General features: G+C 40.0%; 1 protein-coding gene across 2 annotated transcripts in view; it reads right to left on the minus strand.

Annotated features, from left to right (window-relative positions):
- Positions 1–19,617, minus strand: part of si:ch211-15d5.11 (nuclear receptor coactivator 7) — a 43,115-nt gene that overhangs the window by 19,011 nt on the left and 4,487 nt on the right. Inside the window, exons 2-6 of one of the 2 annotated variants that reach the window (XM_028819533.2) lie at positions 15,336–15,492; positions 9,829–10,028; positions 7,170–7,246; positions 6,190–6,297; positions 3,817–3,951 (exon numbers count right to left, since the gene is read on the minus strand). In XM_028819533.2, coding sequence (XP_028675366.2) covers positions 3,817–3,951; positions 6,190–6,297; positions 7,170–7,246; positions 9,829–10,028; positions 15,336–15,397 — 582 coding nt within the window. In that variant the 5' untranslated portion in view covers positions 15,398–15,492. Of the gene's footprint in view, positions 1–3,816; positions 3,952–6,189; positions 6,298–7,169; positions 7,247–9,828; positions 10,029–10,647; positions 10,731–15,335; positions 15,493–19,617 lie in introns of those variants that run through there. The other variant, XM_051919086.1, reaches the window with a different exon arrangement.

Below are 19,617 nucleotides of genomic sequence, written 5' to 3' on the forward strand. Positions count from 1 at the left end.
CTGTCCACCTTTTGAAAAGAACATCTCTCCAAGACACCCCCCTCCTCCAGCTGCCTATCTCCATACAAGCTTCTTCTATCTTTAGACAATATGCTGCTCTCTGTTCGTTAGGAGGTCTTTAAAAACTTTCCCTGATCATCGTATAGTCTCACCTTTAATCAGGCAAGCCTAGCAAACAGAGGAATAATAATGGTTTCCTCCTAGGCACCCTTCTCGCTTTACTTCTTTCTCTTGTACTACCACATCAGGCAGTCCACATACATGGCATAGCAGCCCATGGTGGTGTTTGTTCTTAAGCACTGGCATGATCAGTTGGGTCATCACTGTAAGGCAGAGGTAGGAAGTGTGGGTCCTGGAGGCCTGCAGAGGTTTAATTCCGACCCTGTCAATTATTGAGCAATATGTGCTTCACAATATGGTCTCACTTGTTAAGGTTCCCAATCCTTAACTGCTTATTTCAATCCTAAACAGCTGCATCCTGTGTTTTAAGGTCTCCTTATTAGAAATAAGATGTAAATGACAAAGGAACCAGCAGTGCTCCATCTGACTTGTTTCCATTTTCACCCGTGTGTGTTCATCATGCACTGTTTGGTTTAATTAAAACACTTGAGAAAAAATGTGACAGACAAACCTTCCCATTTTAGGCTTCAAATCATTTAGATGATATCCTTAGAAAGGAAGAATAATCTAAAATAAGAACCTAACATTGCAAACTGACAAGCCATGACATTGAATGAGGTCTGAGATTGCCAATAATTAGCTTCTAATTAAGCAATTGGCTTGGAACAGGAAACCTGGAGCCACTGCAGCCCTCCAGGACCGACGTTGCCTACCCCTGCTGTAAGGGAACAATTCCTTCTATTTATGGGCTTTACCAGGCCCTGCTACTTCCCAGCATTACCCCTTTCTGTAAGTGGAAGGGTGTGGACCACTTGGCCAATGCTGCAAATGTCCTGGAGAAGAGAATCATCATTGTTTGAAAACTGTAGACTGTTTATATTAAGTTTTTAAATTTTGCTCAAATGAACCATGATGAGCTATAAAAGGAATTACAGTACATTTACTATGGAATTTACAGGATCCTTATGACAATTTACATTGAAAATATCCTCTCCTGTGGACTAATAATTTATGACCCAAATACATTCATACATTCTTTTTAGAAATTTAATGCACCCTTTTGTTATCCAAGGAATTTAGAATGCTTTAGTTAAGAGTCAGACATAACTTATAGGTAAAAAGAATGGAGACAGTAAAAGACCATACAGACGCACACAGGGTCAAAGCTTTTGGGCAGAACCATCAATCACCAGGATAGCTGGCCAATCACATGCATGCCATGTCACAGGTCTCGGAATTGCATATGTGATTGCAACAAAAATAACAGAGCATCTGAAGGTTGACATAGGAAGCGATGTCGGAGGCCAAGGCATGTCAGAAAGAGAGAGTGACCATTTCATCTGGATGTCAGAAAATGTAAACATATGCACCACGTGGACTGCTGACTCAAAAAGACCCCAGGACAACATCCACTCTTAACACTGATTTTCAATAAGCTTTTTCTAAGATTATTATTTACATATGTGTAAGACTACCTCCAGACTTTTGCCATCAATTTTATTTTCTGTTATACTTTATTCTATTGGGGTCATTATGCTTTGATAAATACCACTTTACACTTCTATTATAAACTAAAGTCAGTCAGTCATCATTCAACCCACTATATCCTTATACAGGGTCAAGGGGGTTCTGCTGGAGCCAATCTCAGCCAGCACAGGGCACAAGGCAGGAACAAATCCCAGGCAGGGCACCAGCCCACCGCAGGGCACACACATGGGACAATTTAGGATTGCCAATGCACCTAACCTGCATGTCTTTGGACTGTGGGAGGAAACCGGAGCACCCGGAGGGAACCCACGCAAACACGGGGAGAACATCCTCCATGAACAAACTCCATGCAGGGAGGACCTGGGAAGCAAACCCAGGCCTCCTTATTGCGAGGCATATTGCCATCTGCTCCAACTTGCAAGGTTTATTAAGGCTGAGAGGTCACATCTGCATAGGAAGAGCAAGTGTGGTAGAAGAAAGACACTGATTGTTGGTAAGTGGCACATAATTAAAAGGTGTACAAGCATTCAGGTTTCTTGGGGCCACCCACACATTTGCTACTGCTGGAGATGGCGAGTCCCTGTGTGGCGCATAAAGCAGTGACAAGTATTTGGCATCACTCTGAGGATTCTATCCACCGAAGTGTGTTTGTGGAATATTACAGGATGACTGGCAGTTAGGCATCACTTAGATGCTGTTCACAGATTTAACATATGTGTGTGTGTTGATCTTAAGGTGAGGGGAGGTTGAGTGTAGACCCACCAATTAATGAATGTGTCAAGTCTCACTCATCCATCAATAGTACAGCCAGCTGTTTTCCAAGTAGCCCTCTTCTCACTTAAGCAGCCTTACTGGTAGCTACCTAAATCAAATGTTCCCTTTGGCTCAGCTTTCCAAAAAAGAGTGCCATTTAATCCCAATATGAATCCCAGCACTGCCATTGCTTTGCCAATATCCACTTGGAGTCCAAATGAATGCTGAAGTTTAGTTTCTTTCCTGCCTGCCATCTCCTTGTCCAAAGAGTCATCCATCGTATTATCCACTTAACCACGATGGTGGCACAATGTTTGGCACTGCTGACTTATTGCTACAAGTACTAGGATTCATTTGCCAAGTCAGTCATTGTCTATTTGAAGACTGCAAGTGCTTCTTGTGTCCATATGACTATTCTCCAAATCCTCTAGTTTCATCCTACATCCCAAAAACATTCAGGTTAGGTTTTGCATTAATGAGCTCTGCGATGGGCAGACGGCTCATTCAGGGTAGGTTCCTACATTGCCATCAGTAAGATTGTCAGTTTTTCACTGCCCCGACATGGAGATGGGATCAAAAAGTGGAAGATCTATTCAAGTATGACTTAAATGACCAAAGCTTTGGATTGTAAACTGTAAGACAACTCCTTTTATCTTTACCAATCACTTGCCGAGTAAGCCTGAGAAAGTCACTGCAGACATATGGAAACCTATTTTTTTTTACTTGTATCCAAAGTGACTTGCACATAATAATCTAAATGGGTAAATGCTGCAGCAAAAAAACACAAACCTTATACAGTAAGTCTAAAATCTTAAAGTGTGTCTGTAAACATAATTAAGAGATAGACAACTAAAATGAGATCAAAACTGAACAAACATCTCAAAGCAGTCAAGCGGAGCCGGACTTCTATCATTCCTGCTATGCCTTAAAGCACAAGTTGAAGTATCCAGGAATATCCCGTGCTGCTCCCTATGCTTGCGTCATCAAATGGGACTAGGAACTCTAATGTGATAATCACTGTTCATTCGAATTGACCAGTTCTCTTCTTGTTTTCAACATTTCTGCCTCTCATTTGTTGCAACTGCAGGTTGTCCTAATATCTACTGTACTGTAGTACCACACACAATGACCCTTAAAGTTAATGAGTAGCTTAAATTGATACTTTAGTGCATGTAGTACACAAAAACTCTGCCCTTGCTGTACTCTTCAGCTGGCAACTGTATTTAAATTAACTGAAGTCCTCAGACATCTTTTCTGTCAAGAAGACATGCTGTGTGTGTTTTGCCATCAACCTCCAAGCTCCAGAAATCAGCTCCTGATTTTCTGCCAAGTAAAAACAGGAGTCCACGTTTCAACATCTCTGGGTTCAGTAGATGTGCTAATATGCGAGAACCTCCATGCTGACTGAAAGTTGTTATTACAAAACCCGGGGACTGGTGAAGTGCCGTTACTTACCAACAACTTGTCATATTCCGAGTCAGGGGATGGGGTTTGAGGGCTGCTGGGCTGTGATGGCAGAGGATTGTCTGAGCAGGAAATATCAGGGGCTGAAGACAGCGTTTTCTGCTGGAAATCCGGTACATAAAGGCGCTACATGAGACAGTGAGAGGAAAAACAGAAGTACAGTTAAGAATGCCATATTGGGAGAGCAGTGGATCATGAAAATTCATTCTATTCAGAGAACTCCCCAGGCAGATTGAGAAAACTCTTGTTTAAAAAAAATAAATAATAATCAAATTATGCATTTGTGTGTGCTTTTTTCAAGAAGGGCATTTTAAATATTAGAACTAGAATATACAAAACAAACATGTCTAGAATGTGTAGTTTATGGTGCATTTTGCTTATTTCAGAAAAAGGTCGATATGTAGGTGAAAAACTACCAGATCAAGTATTGTGCTATCATTGATCTTCTAGTGCTAGCAAACAATAAGAATTCAGATATCCCTTCTTACTCAGTTAACGTGTACTTCATATGCCCCAATCACACAATGGAATGACTCGTACTGAAGAATCAAAGAGTGATGGCGTGTGACATAGTAGACACTATGGGGAGGTGATAGGGGTCACTTGAATTCTTTCTTCATGAAGATCATAATCTGAACAATGCAAGTGCATTTTGAATGCCCATAATGTTGACTCAAAAAATGAAGCCTTGCCATATGCATTGTTCCAAAGGGAATATAAAGACAATGAATTTGAACTGGGGGAAAATTTAAGAAACATTCAATAACTGGCAATAAAATCGGGATAACTCACAATGACCTTGGGCCCAAAAAACAATCAATAGATAGATACTTTATTAATCCTAAGAGGAAATTCACAATATAACAGAAGAATGAGGATTTTGCCCAAAAGCAAACTCACTTTCACAGATTTTTGCTGTTTCACATGTATACCATATTTATTACATACCTCAAAAGTCACACATAACCAGTTAATTACAATAACTTCCTTTGTTGCTTGAGGTGATTAATCAGGGAAATGTTATGAGGAAAACTGTTGACCATTCCCCTTCTGCATCATGACAATGCTCTGTGAGACGGCCATTTCACAGAGATATCACAACCATCCCATTCTCCAGACCTAATCCCTGTCTAATGGGCTACCATCAAAGAAAGCACCGCGTTGATAAAGAAGACAAGAAGTCATCTATAGAAGAGTGGATGGACAGGCATGACCAGACATTTTACACGAGTGGCACAGAATAGCTTTGTGTATGTGAAAATGTGATTCAGTGGTATATGTATATTGTTTGGTTAAATGATACATGGTTATTTTTGCCTGTTCAGTAGGTCTTTCTCATATCATGTATAAAAGAAAGATAGTGCCTTTCATATCTATCTATCTTATATATGCTTACTGTATTAACACACAAATACTTTCACTCATGGATATCTGTACACCATTGTCACATAACACATGTGGTAGCCTCTAACAAGCAATCAATGATAGTCTCGCTCTTTTCGGCTTTACTGGATTTTATTTCTCACAGCCGAATACAATTATGCATGTCTGCCGCCGTCTGTAATAAGCAATTGGCTGATGGATGGACAGACACAGTAGGCACATGTGACTATCTCCATCAAACAATTAGAGTGTAAGTTAGGGGTGAGCAACGTTGGTCCTGGAGGGCCGCAGGTTTTTATTACAACCAACCTAGTTTCTTCAGTTACAGTATGTCTAATGAAGCACTTATTGCTTAATTGACATTTTTATGCTTCATTATAGTTGTCTAGCTTGTTAAGGATCCCCACCCCAATTCATTATTTCAGTCTTGAACAGCTGCATTCACTGCTTTTAATGGCTCCTTACTAGCAATAGGTTGCAAATGACAAAGGAACCAGCAGTTCTCCATCTGACTTAGTTCATGATGTGTGCAAACATAATATCTGGTTTAATAAAATATTTGGAAGGAAACTGAAGAGTTAAAACTGCAGGACTGAAAATTACTGGTCCGTTTTAAGCTTCAAATCATTTTTATGATATTCTTGGAAAGGAAAAAAAATCTATGATGTATTAACGATCTGGCATTACAGTGTTAAAACACTGACAAGCCATAAAATTAATTAAGACCAGTTACTGGCAAGGATTGGTTTCTGATTAATCAGCTGGATTGGAACAAAATCCTGTAGCCGCTGCGGCCCACCAGGACTAACGTTTATCACCCCCGACAGTATAATACAAAACAGTCTCCTTGACCCCAATAACTAAAAGAACACACACTACCAACATTCCATCTTCTTTCACTAATTAAAAGGAGACGGGCACTTGGGCTCTTTACTTCCGGTCTCTTCTGAAAGAAGAGTGCGTGTCTGACAAGGAACCTACCTGGCCAGGCAGCAGGGTTTGGGAGTACAACTTATTTAGCTTAACCAGCTGGTTTGGCGTTGTGTCAAACTGGGAAGCCACACTGAAGAGGGTGTCTTGTGCTCCCACCTGAGAGTAAAACAGAGAATCACCACATTCTGATAAGAAAAAGAAACAAGAAAATGTCCAAACGTTCAGGTGCATTTGGGCACTTGGTTAGTTGGTTTGAAAGATGCAGCATTTTTAAATTTTGTAACCACTTCAAAGAGTTTAATCACAATTTCATTTATTTCATATTTTTGCAACAGTGAGTCCTATTCAGAAAGGACAGAGATAATAGAATAAACATTTTTAATACCATTTTACAATATCATGTGGCCGACGTCTGCTTTGGCCTCTTCCCCCATCCCAAAGATGGGCAGGCTAAGTGAGTGTGTAAACGTTTGCACTCTGATGGACCGACAACATGGTCAGGATCGGTTCTTGTGTGGCACTTGACTTTGCCCTAAACTATGGTCATCCACAAACACTGCATAGTAATAATGAAAATGAATGCCCTACAACATTTACAATTCATAAAGAATTACATAAAGAAAGCCACAGCAAGTATCCAACCTTCTCAACTTATTTTTCAAATTCTTCTTCAACCAATTCATTGGTTGGAAATGTGAAATATTTTTGTTGCAGCATTAGATATGGAGAACACTTCACAATAAACAGGTTTATTTTAGATGCCAGAGGGGCACGCTGATGCAAATGGTTGGGGCCACCACTCCAAAGTAGGCCGAGAAGGGTGCTGTCTGGAGTCAAGAATCGCTCAAATTTTCCTTTGCTCCAATCATCGCTTATTTTTTGCAAACTTTGACTATAGGAAAATGTTAAAAATTATGGGATTTTTCAAACCATCATAGAATAAATAAAATGAAGCCTCATGATCAAGATACATACCCGATGGCTGGCATGCACACAAGAGTAGGCTGGTATCAAGAATGGCTTCTTACCAAATACTCCTTTGTCCCAACTGGCTGTTCTCGAACAACTCCTTTACTTCCTGGGTCATCTTGCAAAGGGATGGACTCTAAAACACAAAAATAAGAAGGCTTCCATAAAGCAGGACATTCCTATATGCCGTGTTTACTACTAACATGTTTTGTTTCTAAGATGTCTTACTTTAATTGTGCCTTTCCTTATCATTAAAAGGTCTAGAAATTGCATCTGACCACAGATGCCATTCCTGATTTTTAATTTATTATGAATAACAACATTTTTGATCTTCCTAATTCAATTCAAGGTCACAGTGGGCCAGAGCCTAAAGTGGAAGCATTGGGTGCAAAGTAGGAGTTAACCAAGGGTCCACTCATGAGATAATATAGTACATTATAATTATAAATGACAGGAAACAAATCAAAAGGGGGATGTCCATTTACATAAGAAAATAATTAAATATGAGTCAGCTTCAAGAAGTAGGTGAGCTACATTCTCTTGAGGATATGAGAATTCAGCTAGAAAGCAGCAAGAACAGAGGTATAGTGCTGGGCGTGGGTTATAGACCCCCAACACAGGTAACAGTGCCAGTAGGCAACTTTTTAATAATATCTTTTTAAAAAAAAAAAAAAAAAAAAAAAAAAAAAAGGAGAGTAAGGCATTATACACTCTTAGTAACAAGGGAATGATTACCCAGATATTAACTGGAAAAACCCTATAAAATGCCAGAGAACAAGTGCACAAATAAATTGAGCAGGTTTAAAAACAAACAAACAAGTGTATTACATGTAATGGAGGACAAGAATGTCCCAAAATTTAGAAACAGGAAGAATTTTGCAAGAAATGACGGTGGATGAGTAAGTAGTTAAGAAGAAAATTGCAAAAGAAAAAGCAGCTGAACAACATGTAGAAGACAAATTCTCCACCATTAACCTTTAGACTTAGAACGACACAAGGGAAACCATTAAAAAGTGTATTAGGAAAGTAAAAATGGTCCAACCATGGCCTAGAAATGAGGGGTTTTCAGGCCTAGAGAGCCAGAAATAGGAGGGAACCCCAAAAATCTTGATGTCTTACATAATTAGATATCAAGGTGAGTAGAACACTGTATTGTATTTGGGGATTTTCTTGTATCATTGAGTGAGGACAATAAAACAAACTAAAGTGATTTCAAAGCATTCTTATTAACAACAATTCAATTTCATCCCTGGCAGCAACCTGTTGTTTCCCTCCCGAAAAACTGTGCCACGTTAGCTACCTTCTTTAAGCAGCAATCACTTGAAATGGTGGGGCCAAGTGAAAGTGTACAGTTTACAGGAGTGATGTGCCAACTCTTACTCCAAAATCCTGTGTGGTCAGTGCAGTCTTCATTCAATAATACAGTTCTTCAAACTTTGTGTCTTAGTTAAACTCTAATCATCTCTAAACACCCATGCAAATACACATTGATCCAATGCCCTTAGGATGAAACTCAAATCGACTGTGGGGTTAAGGCAAGGCTGGAATTAGTAGACAGATCAACAACATTTATTTATATGGCACATTTTCATACAAAAAAGTAGCTCAAAGTGCTTTACATAATGAAGAAAAATAAAAAACAAACTAAGAAATTAAAATAAGACAACATTAGTTAACATCGATCCCGGGTCCTCCCTGCGTGGAGTTTGCATGTTCTCCCCATGTCTGCGTGGGTTTCCTCCCACAGTCCAAAGACATGCAGGTTAGGTGGATTGGTGCTTCTAAATTGGCCCTAGTGTGTGTGTGGTCGTGTTTGTGTGTGTCCTGCGGTGGGTTGGCACCCTGCCCAGGATTGGTTCCTGCCTTGTGCCCTGTGTTCCAGCAGACCCCCATGACCCTGTGTTCAGATTCAGCGGGTTGGAAAATGGATGGATGGATAGTTAACATCGAATAAGAGTAAGGTCCAATGGCCAGGGAGGACAGAAAAAAAAACAACAAAAAAAAAAACTCCAGAACACAAGCCCATTGCAGGACCTTCTCACACCGGGCCAGTTTAGAATTACCAATTGAACCAGCCGGTATGTCTTAGTAATATGAGAAGAAAATTAGTATACCTAAAGAGGTATCCTACCAAGACATGGGAAAAATCTACACATTTATAGTGAACAGGCATGGCATCAAAGATGTCAGATCCTCAAAATGGCACTGCCAACTACTGTACCAATGTGCAGATTACATTCTAGTGGAAATTTAAGAAACCAGAGTAAGAGGTGTACAATATATTAGCTCTAACCACTTCAGATAGAGCAGTACATTTTGCTTACAGCAGGCACATGTCTGATTTTTCTGCAGGAATACGGGACAGTTAATAAAACTCAGATATACAGAATAAGTTATCATAACACGGAGTGTACCAAGGTAGGCTCAAATATTTTTCACTATCAATCCTACCATGAAGCAGCAGCAGGCCATGTTCAAAGAGTAAGCACCTTTCCAGCAGCCACTCTGTGCCAACCTAAGCTGTCAGGGCAGACAATCAACCTAAAATTACCTCAATAGGCATTAGTCATGTTACAATATTAAATTACACCAAAGTATTTGGTCACAAAGCACTGACATTTGCCTTAATATTAGCCAAATTGAAGTCCAGCATACAGCAACAGGCTTCCATATCCACTCAATTTATGGAAAGAAGAAAAAAAAAAACCAGCTCCTTACCCATAAGGTAGTACTTTCGAAGTTGAGGGTTACGGATCAGCCGTGTCCTTGGGGTCCCGCTGAAGCTGTCAGGGTCACTCTGGGGTTCCTCCAATGGAGCCCACCATGGGGCCCTCCCTTGCTGATTGCTCTGCGCCCAGCCTAAGTGGCTGGAGGTGCGGCTCGTTGATTGGATGGCAGGGTGCAGCTTACTTCCTAACCTATGAGACAGAGAAGGAATGCAGCTGACTCTTAAAGGAGCCGAATCTTATCAAGAAAATGAAACAAAGGATTGTCTTTTTTTTTTTCTCTCTCTCTCTCTCTCTGAAGTCCAGCCCAAGCTTCCAAACAGCTGCTGATTTAATATTTATAGTCACCTCAGATATTAATTTCAAAACAAATTACATGGTTTTCAAACCATTCTAGAATTTAAACCCAAAAATAAAAAGTCTTTAGAGAATTGACTGAGACAGCTTCATCACCATTTGAATAAATGGTATCATTATAACTGAATTGTTTGAACAGGCTGCACAGCACGACTCACAGGGCCGCTAATCAAAGAGAGAGAGAAGCAAAGATTTGGGTCAGGGAAGCCAGTTTGACCTTTTAAATAAAGGACCAGCTTCCTGTGGGTAACCTCATTTTGACAAAGGAATGGCTGGCAGAGAATTAAGTGAAACAGGTCCTACAAGTCTGAGTTGAAAGGAAGCTTTCCTCTCTTACTGTTGGCAGTCAGAGTCGGGTGGTGCAGATAAGTAAAGAAAAGGAGCGCAGCATCTTTGTGCTGAAGTTCAAAATTATTCAATCCCACAGCAGAAATTAATGTAAGCAATCGATTACCTGAACCACAATGTCATTCTCACAAATTAGTGAGCCAGCAGAGCAGACATGCCTGGTTGAGACAATGAGTGTCTGTTTTAGGGACAAGATTACTAATCTTGTTAAGATGTAAAGGAAAAAGAGTTTGGTTTAAAGAAGAGTAAACTGCATGTGCCTGTGTATGATTGGATTTTCTTTGGTTCTTCTACTGATTGCTTGTTGCAATACTAAACCTTCCCCACCTGATTGTATCTAACAGGATTGTTTGCTGTTTGTCAAAGTACAATCAACCGCCTTGTGTTTCCTAAATGGTGATTTACCCAAAACAAACCCACAGCATCATTGAAAATCAATTCCTGAAAATACGTTTGGCTTAAACACAGTTTTAATACAAACACCTTTCGGCTGGGCTGACAACACTGTTTATAGTTGGTTCCTGTGTCTGATGCTACTGGTAGAGCCTGCTGCTCCCAAATCCTTATACTGGATTAAGCCAGTTTGACAGCAGATGAATAAATGATTAAAATGGACAGATATTACCACTCATTTATTACATTCATTTAGGCAAGGCACAGACTTTGATCATTTAGTCCAGGGGTAGGCAACGTCGGTCCTGGAGTGCCACAGTATGTGCAGGTTTTTGTTCCAACAACAGTTCCTTAACGAGAACTCAATTATTGCTGATGAAGCACATATTGCATAAGTGACATTTTAATGCTTCATTTTAGTGGTCTCGCTTGTTAAGGTTCTCCAACCTTAATTGCTTATTTCAATCTTAAACTGCTGCATTCAGTGTTTCAATTGCTCCTTATTAGCAATAAGATGTAAAACAGGGGTAGGCAATGTCGGTCCTGGTGAGCCGCAGTGGCTACAGGTTTTCATTCAACCTAATTGCTTAATTAGAAACCAATCATTGCCAATCTCAGACCTTATTTAATTTTATGGCTTGTTAGTCTGTGCAATGTAAGGCTTTTATATCGTAGATTTTTTTCCTTTCCAAGGATATCATCCAAATGATTTGAAGCCTAAAACAGATCATTTTCAGTCTGTCACATTTTTCTATTAAGTGTTTTATTAAATCAAACCGTGCATGATGAACACACACAGATGTAATTGGAAAAAAGCTAGCTGGAGAACTGCTGGCTGCTTTGTCTTTTACATCTTATTGCTAATAAGGAGCAATTAAAACACTGAATGCAGCAGTTTAAGATTGAAATAAGCAATTAAGGTTGGAGAACCTTAACAAGCAAGACCACTAAAATGAAGCAATAAAATGTCACTTAAGCAATATGTGCTTCATCAGCAATAATTGAGTTCTCGTTAAGGAACTGGGTTGGAACAAAAACCTGCACATACTGTGGCACTCCAGGACCGACGTTGCCTACCCCTGATTTAGTCCATCTGAAAATTCCATCACACTTGATTGGTTTAATGATTGGATTGGAAACTTTTTACTTTTTTCTATCTGTTTACTGAGGAGGGAGAGCATTTCAAACATCTTAAATTAGGGCTACAGAATTCAGTCCATGGGTTGTGATATTTATGGCAGTTTTTCATTGACAAGTTAATTCTGAACTCTTATTAGTTTTCCTGATTCTACACTCAATCTACAATTATACAAGGTTTGAAACTTCCCTACCCTATATGTTAATGTTATAACACTTTTCTTCAGACAAGCACTTTTATTCTTCAGACCACTGTGGTAAAGCTTAGGGGCCTCAGCAGTTGCAGATTTCTTAATCTGAAGCCAATTATTGTGGCTAATGACATAATTTTTGTTTTAAATTTAGTTAATTTGTGTAATTGAAATACAAGGGTGGCTTAGGTTTTAGTGCTGCTGCCATGGAGTTTTAGGATGCTAAGATCAGATTTCATAAGAATTCGTTGAGCTTCGTCTCCCTGTGTCTATGGAGGGTTTTCTCCCACATCCCAAAGGCAGATTGGCTATTCTAAATAAGTTCCATATGTGTAATGTGCAACCTTGAATAGGACAAAGCAAATGCTGATGAAAGATGAAATGAAACAGTTGTAATCATTGTGTTGAATTACTTGAACTGTATTTGTAATCCAGTCAGCTTTGGTTCAATTTACACAATAAAAATGACCAAAAATGTATATAATAGGGCGGCACGGAGGCGCAACCATAGCGCTGCCGCCTCGCAGTTAGGAGACCCGGATTCGCTTCCCGGGTCCTCCCTGCGTGGAGTTTGCATTTTCTCCCCGTGTCTGCGTGGGTTTCCTCCAGGCGCTCCGGTTTCCTCCCACAGTCCAAAGACATGCAGGTTAGGTGGATTGGCGATTCTAAATTGGCCCTAGTGTGTGCTTGGTGTGTGGGTGTGTTTGTGTGTGTCCTGCGGTGGGTTGGCACCCTGCCCGGGATTGGTTCCTGCCTTGTGCCCTGTGTTGGCTGGGATTGGCTCCAGCAGACCCCCGTGACCCTGTGTTCGGATTCAGCGGGTTGGAAAATGGATGGATGTATATAATAAGTGTTTGCAAAGGATAGTAATACCGCTGGTCACAGGATTTATTGCAAAACTGTATCAACTGATAAAATATTTAACTTTTATGCATGTATGCAGCATTCAAAATGTAAAAAACACACCTGAGATGCATATAGGCAAGCAACCCAATGAACGCCATAGAAAGCAACTCAACTGTCTTCACTATATTGGAATAAGTTTTTCTTGAAGGGTGACCAGGGCATGTGATGTTGTAATAAGCATGAAATAATCAGAGAATAATTAAAATCTGTGTTTTTGAAACTCTTTATTTTCATCTTTCCACATCTGAATGCCAAGGCCAAGTTTTCGGAAGTAGACACCACTGCCCTAGGTGACTCACTAGTTCAAAGGTCCTCAAGTTGGGTCCTGGAGACCCTCAGTGGCAACCTAACTGCTTCATTAACAGACAATTATATATTGGCAGAGACATAGTGCCATGAAGTTAGTGTAGTTGTAGGACAGCAGTTTTAGGGTTCAGAATAAATGGTTAAGTGAGGGTAGGACTACTGAACATGGGAAGGGTCTAACATCTAACATCGCCCACATCAGACCCCACCCTATCCTGCATCCCATGGTGAGGACTCTTCTGCAAATTTGATTTTCCCTTCTTTTTAAGTTTTGTTCCCAGTAAGGTTATTTGAAAGTAACTTGATGTATTAGCAATAGCAGACAGGCAAGTGAGCTATTTGTTCTCTGGCTGTGATGCACCACCATGGCCATAAATTTTAAAGGCAGTTTGTAGCCTATAAATGTTAAACATCACTGACACTTATCCTGACACCAACAATTTAGTTGGCCCTCATCCATTTTTTCAAAGTTGACTTGAGGAATAAAAAAAAATCTGCAATAAGAAGTTTAAAAAATGTTAAATGACAATACAGTAAATAAATTGTGTATTTGTAGTTGGGTTTAATTTTAATGAATGCAGACATTTGATAAAATGAAAAGAAAGTCAGTGGTATACTGGCCATCTTTTGCTAAGAAGACTGCAGAGACAGATGAAAAAGTGAGGATGAGGAGACCGAGGAGGCAGAGAAAAAATTCAAAAGACAGGACAGAGAGGGAAAGAACATTGGGTTTAAAACAATTGCACGTTTAATCAGTCTGACCAAGTTTTTTGAGCCTTTTAAGAATACTTTTCACATGATGTTTAAACTTTGTATAATCGCACTTGCTTTACCTGTTAGCATGGGCATCACAGTTTGTGAGTGCACTTTTTTTCCGTTTTAAAGCTTGCCACACACGTGTGCATAGAGGACAGCTTAAGGACTCCGGTGATATTAATATACCGCCACTCCAGGGGTTGGCACTCTGTGCTAATATCTTTTCTCTTTACTGCAGACCAAGAGATTGACAACTATACCACCATTGATGTCACTTCTGGTGTCCATCCACTTAGACCCACCTCTTCCTGCCAGAAGTATTCAAAATCAGAAGATCCACCATTCTGAATTCAGTTCATGACCGGATCCCATTGTTGTAATATGCCTTTTCTTTGTTTTTCAAACAATTATGCAGGGTTTGCCATTTGCTGTTCCAACCCTTTATGCTATTTCTTACAGTAGTGTAGTTGGCAGGATATTTGGTTGCAAAGATGACAGAGCAACAAGACTTGGCTATAATCATCCAAACCAAGGTGTCGGTGATCTAGGATCTCAAGATCCAGGTGGACAAACACAGGAAATGACATCAATGGTGGTATAGTCATCAAGCTTCCAGTTTATTCCAATTCAGGGGTATCCTGGCAGTAAGGCAGGCAATTGTCCTGGAGTGCCAGTCCATTAGAAGGCCCACTCACATAATGTCCCAGACAAGAGCCACTTTGGAATTGGAATCTAACCTAACATACACCTCTTTGGTGATGTGGGAGAACAACTTAAGTATTCAGAGGAAAACCCACACTGACATGGAAAGAATGTGCAAACTCCACATGTTCAAGAAGAAGGCATGGGACTCAAACCCAGGATGATGGATGTGTGAACCACTGTACCACCAGGCCACCCTGTTTGCATGCTTCTTTTGTTCACAATTTTAGCAGAGGCAATTTTAACAACTTGCTCAAAGTGAGTAATAAGCGTGGAACGCAGGGGTTTATTGCCCAGTACTTTAACCTTCACATCAAACAGTGCCATCACTAGTCAAAAACAGTACAATATTTAGGGCTATGTTTAAAATACACATTAAAAAATACTTGAGCAATATTGTTACCTTGTTTTGACATTGCTGAAGTAGCTCCTGCTTCTCCGCTGCCTCTGCGACTCCAGATCCATGATTCCTGCAGTTCAGTCATGAATGTTTATATGTGTTGTTTGTTCTTCCATGTCTTCAGGGCCCCATTCTTCACTATTTTCAAGAGTACACCTGTCTAAATATTCATTAGAAGACAATCAGACATCTGCATACACAAGAAGAATGGGAGCATTTATACAATACTGATCTGGAGGATCGTTTATGGACTCTAATTTTTTTGGGTGGGCTACTGAGTGCAATTTGCCTCTGAGGTATGTCTTTATGCAAACTTTGTGAACAACAGATTTTTTGGGAAGATCTTAATAGCAAATTTGTAACTGAAATGTAGGGGAAATGTGAAACTTGTACTGCATTTACTCTTTTTGATTGTCAGATGAATGATTAAAACCAAACGCATTTACTCTTTATGATTGTCAGATGAATGATTAAAACCAAACTTTTTGTTTCCTATTGGCATCTGAATGTGTGCTTTAATAATGACGTCTCTGACAACTACTGAAGTTTCTTGGATCATCTGTGGTCATTTGGGTGCCTGCTACTATTATACACAAGAAGGAAAAGTGGTGAATTGGTTAGTGCTGTTGTCTCACAACTCTAGGGAGCAGGGTTTGCTTCGCAGTACATTTGCAATGTGTCGTCAAGTTTGCATATTTTCCCAATGACCCTGCCAATATTCCCAACGTACCACACTTTCTTCCCACATCCCAAGCACACACAGCCTCTAACCTGCACAAGTATGTGTTACTGTGTGCATGAATAAGCCTTATGGGCCATTCATATCCTGTCCAGGGCAGGTTTCTGCCTAGTGCTTCATCACCAAGTGAGCCCTGCAATTGAAAATGTGTGCTCAAAAAACAAATGACCGAATGAATGTTTTCATATAGTGGTTCTTCCATCCATATACCTGGGCATCAAGTCAACTAACAGTTAACAGTAAGCTTTACAATTATGGCACAAGCCCACCCACACAAACAGTGGCTTGGACTGAGGCTCCATCCCAGTCTACTGGTGTAGTGAGGCAGCAGTCCTAACCACTGCACTACCTTACTGATCGCAGACAACCATGTCTTTAGGTTCACTCATGAAACTCATTCAATAACCAAATCAAACATGCTTTTACATTTTATTCAAGTTCATTCATCTTTCTAAGCCTGGATATGAATATGTGTCATGTATTGTATATTGTGCTGTTCATTGCATTTACTTTTGTTCTGTGACTGGAGGTAGCACCAAGAGAAATTCCCAGTATCTCTATTACCCGGCAGTAAAGTTCAGTTTCAAATTCAGTTTAATTTAATTTATTCTAAATTTTTCTTTGCATCAGGCCAAATCTAGAGGTGTGCGGTTTCCACCATTTCTCCATTCAAAACGTCAGCAAAGCACCTGGTAAACCTTCTCTTGCCCTAACATATCCTAGATGATTTAAAGCAGAGTGCACCAGAAAACAATGATTTCACTTTTTTGCCATTTATAAAATATCCTGAGCAACGTTCTGATAACTTCCAGAGATCCAAGATATGATTCTTCCAGTTTTGAATGTATCGCTCTGTCCACAGCACCTTCTGGTTTATTTAATTATTTATTTATTTAAACCTTTATGCAGATTCCATGATTTATTCTATATACAATATAATAATGATTGTCCATCAGCATAACTTTCAGAACTTGCTACTGCACCCTCCTTATAGCAGCACAAACGTATTTGATTCTGATGTGATACTACTGTGATGCTCTCATTTCATTGTTTGATCTTTGTAATTAACCAATTTGTCTCTCTGTATTAATAATACATGCTAAACATAATGTGTTTTGATTGAAGCTGGTCAGTTAATGGATGGATAGGTTTTACTGTTAGCTGAACAGCTCATGAAGACTTCCTACTTTGTGGATATTCAAGCTTTGAGAATTCCACTGTAGTAGTAGTAGTAGCCATATTGTTAAGTGTCAGAGTGCAGTGAAATACTTGCATGTCCTAACCAACATGCAACACTTTGCCACTCTCCTTCACCAAAGTATTAAAATCCATCCATCCATCCATTTTCCAACCCGCTGAATCCGAACACAGGGTCACGGGGGTCTGCTGGAGCCAATCCCAGCCAACACAGGGCACAAGGCAGGGAACCAAACCTGGGCAGGGTGCCAACCCACCGCAGGACACACACAAACACACCCACACACCAAGCACACACTAGGGCCAATTTAGAATCGCCAATCCACCTAACCTGCATGTCTTTGGACTGTGGGAGGAAACCGGAGCGCCCGGAGGAAACCCACGCAGACACGGGGAGAACATGCAAACTCCACGCAGGGAGGACCCGGGAAGCGAACCCAGGTCCCCAGGTGTCCCAACTGCGAGGCAGCAGCGCTACCCACTGCGCCACCGTGCCGCAAGTATTAAAATGCATAACATAATTTTATTTAACAGAAAACACAAACTTATTTACCTTATGTACATTCTACTCTGTTTCTATATCACTTCTTGAACTCAGTACCAGTCTGTTGCACTCTCTACGTGTAACAATGCTATTTAAGTGTGTCTGTGTTTGTGTGTATGATCCTGGCCCTTCATGCATTTAATGAAAGAGTTCAGGGCAGTAGTGAGGCCTACAAAGTGAAAAAGGAGCCAGCCTCATGTGAGTTGTCGTCATTGTACCACTTAATGCTATAAGACAGCCCAGAAATAGCCATTCATAAGTGGGAATGGTGCAAGAATGGATTATGAAATTGAATGAATCAGCAGTCTCCACTTTACTAAGTGGTGTCACTATGGAGACTCATCCTATATATAAACGTCTATGCGTGTGAAATGTGTCTGTCTGTCTGTCCGGCCTGGAAGTGCGAAGCTACAGCACGAAGCTCAAAGTTAACTTAATGAGTCGGAAGAAGAAAGAAGTACGATGCTACAGCATGAAGCTGAAAGAAAGCAACTCCATTGCCAAAATGAAACCGCCGAGGAAAGACAAACAAGAGAGAAACTTGCTTACCCGCTGATAGACAAGGGGGTCGAGCAAATCCATAAAACGAAACTGCCGAGTCAGCATTTCAATTTTTTTTCTGACAATTTCAATAGTTTCTAGGAGCCTGGGCTTTTTACAGCACAGGCTTACACAGCTAGTTATTATATATGTGGTTTCCATCAGCCTACAAAAACAAGCAGCTACCCTGGGAGGTACCTGGTAGTTTAAATGATATAAAGGACATAATGTACTTAGACTTACAAAAAGACCTCTGATCTAATTCCACACAGAAGATTAATTCTGAAACTAGAAGCTGTAGGCACCACAGTTAACCTACAAAACTGGACTGGAGACAAAGAATATAAATAAGAGGAGAGTGCTTCATGTGGAGTGGGGTCATCAGTGGAGTCCCTCAGGTGTCTGTCCTGGGACTGTTACTTTTTTCTAATTTGTATTAATGATATAGATTCCAGTATAGTTTGTAAACTTTTGAAATTTGCAGATTATGCTAAAATTGGAGGCAGCAAAAACAATTTGAAAAACGATCTTCAGAACTAGGCAAACCCTTGGGAAATGCAGTTTAATGCTGAAAAGTGCAAAATGCTACACATCGACAACAGGAATGTCAGTTATAAATACAAGATGGGAGACCATGTCCTACCTCTGACATAACATTTTCATCATCTAAGCCAGTGGTTCTCAATCTGTGGGTCGGGCCCCCCTAAGGGAACGCGAAGTAACAAAAAGGGGGGCGCGAAGATGTGAAAAAAAGAAAACAAGAATCGAAAATATGAAAAATACATCTATTGAAACCAAAACAAATTAACTTAAACTACATTCTGATACTAGAAAAAAATATAGAGTTAGATAAATGTTGATAAAAGTTAAGTAGGTATAATAAAATATGCATCACAGATATATCATTAATTAAAAAAGAACAAATTGGTATTAGTGGGCTCCTTTCAAAAAACGTTAGGGGGGCGCGATTATAACTGTTATGAAAACCCGGGTTGCAAATACTTAAAAGTTGAGAAACGCTGATCTAAGCAATGCACAGAAGTGATTAAAATGGCAAATAAAATGTCATGTTGAATGTAAATTAAGAGACGTTATGCTCAGACTATATGAAGCACTACTAAGACCACATCTGTAGTTTTGTGTGCAGTTCTGGTCAACACGCTGCAAGAAAGAAACTGTACAGAGGAGCGCGACAAGGCACATTGTAGGACTTCCTAGGACTAGGACAGAAAGAATTCAACTTAATGATATATCAAATACTTGAG

Source organism: Erpetoichthys calabaricus, chromosome 14 (assembly GCF_900747795.2).
Source record: "Erpetoichthys calabaricus chromosome 14, fErpCal1.3, whole genome shotgun sequence".
Taxonomy (NCBI): Eukaryota; Metazoa; Chordata; class Cladistia; order Polypteriformes; family Polypteridae; genus Erpetoichthys; species Erpetoichthys calabaricus.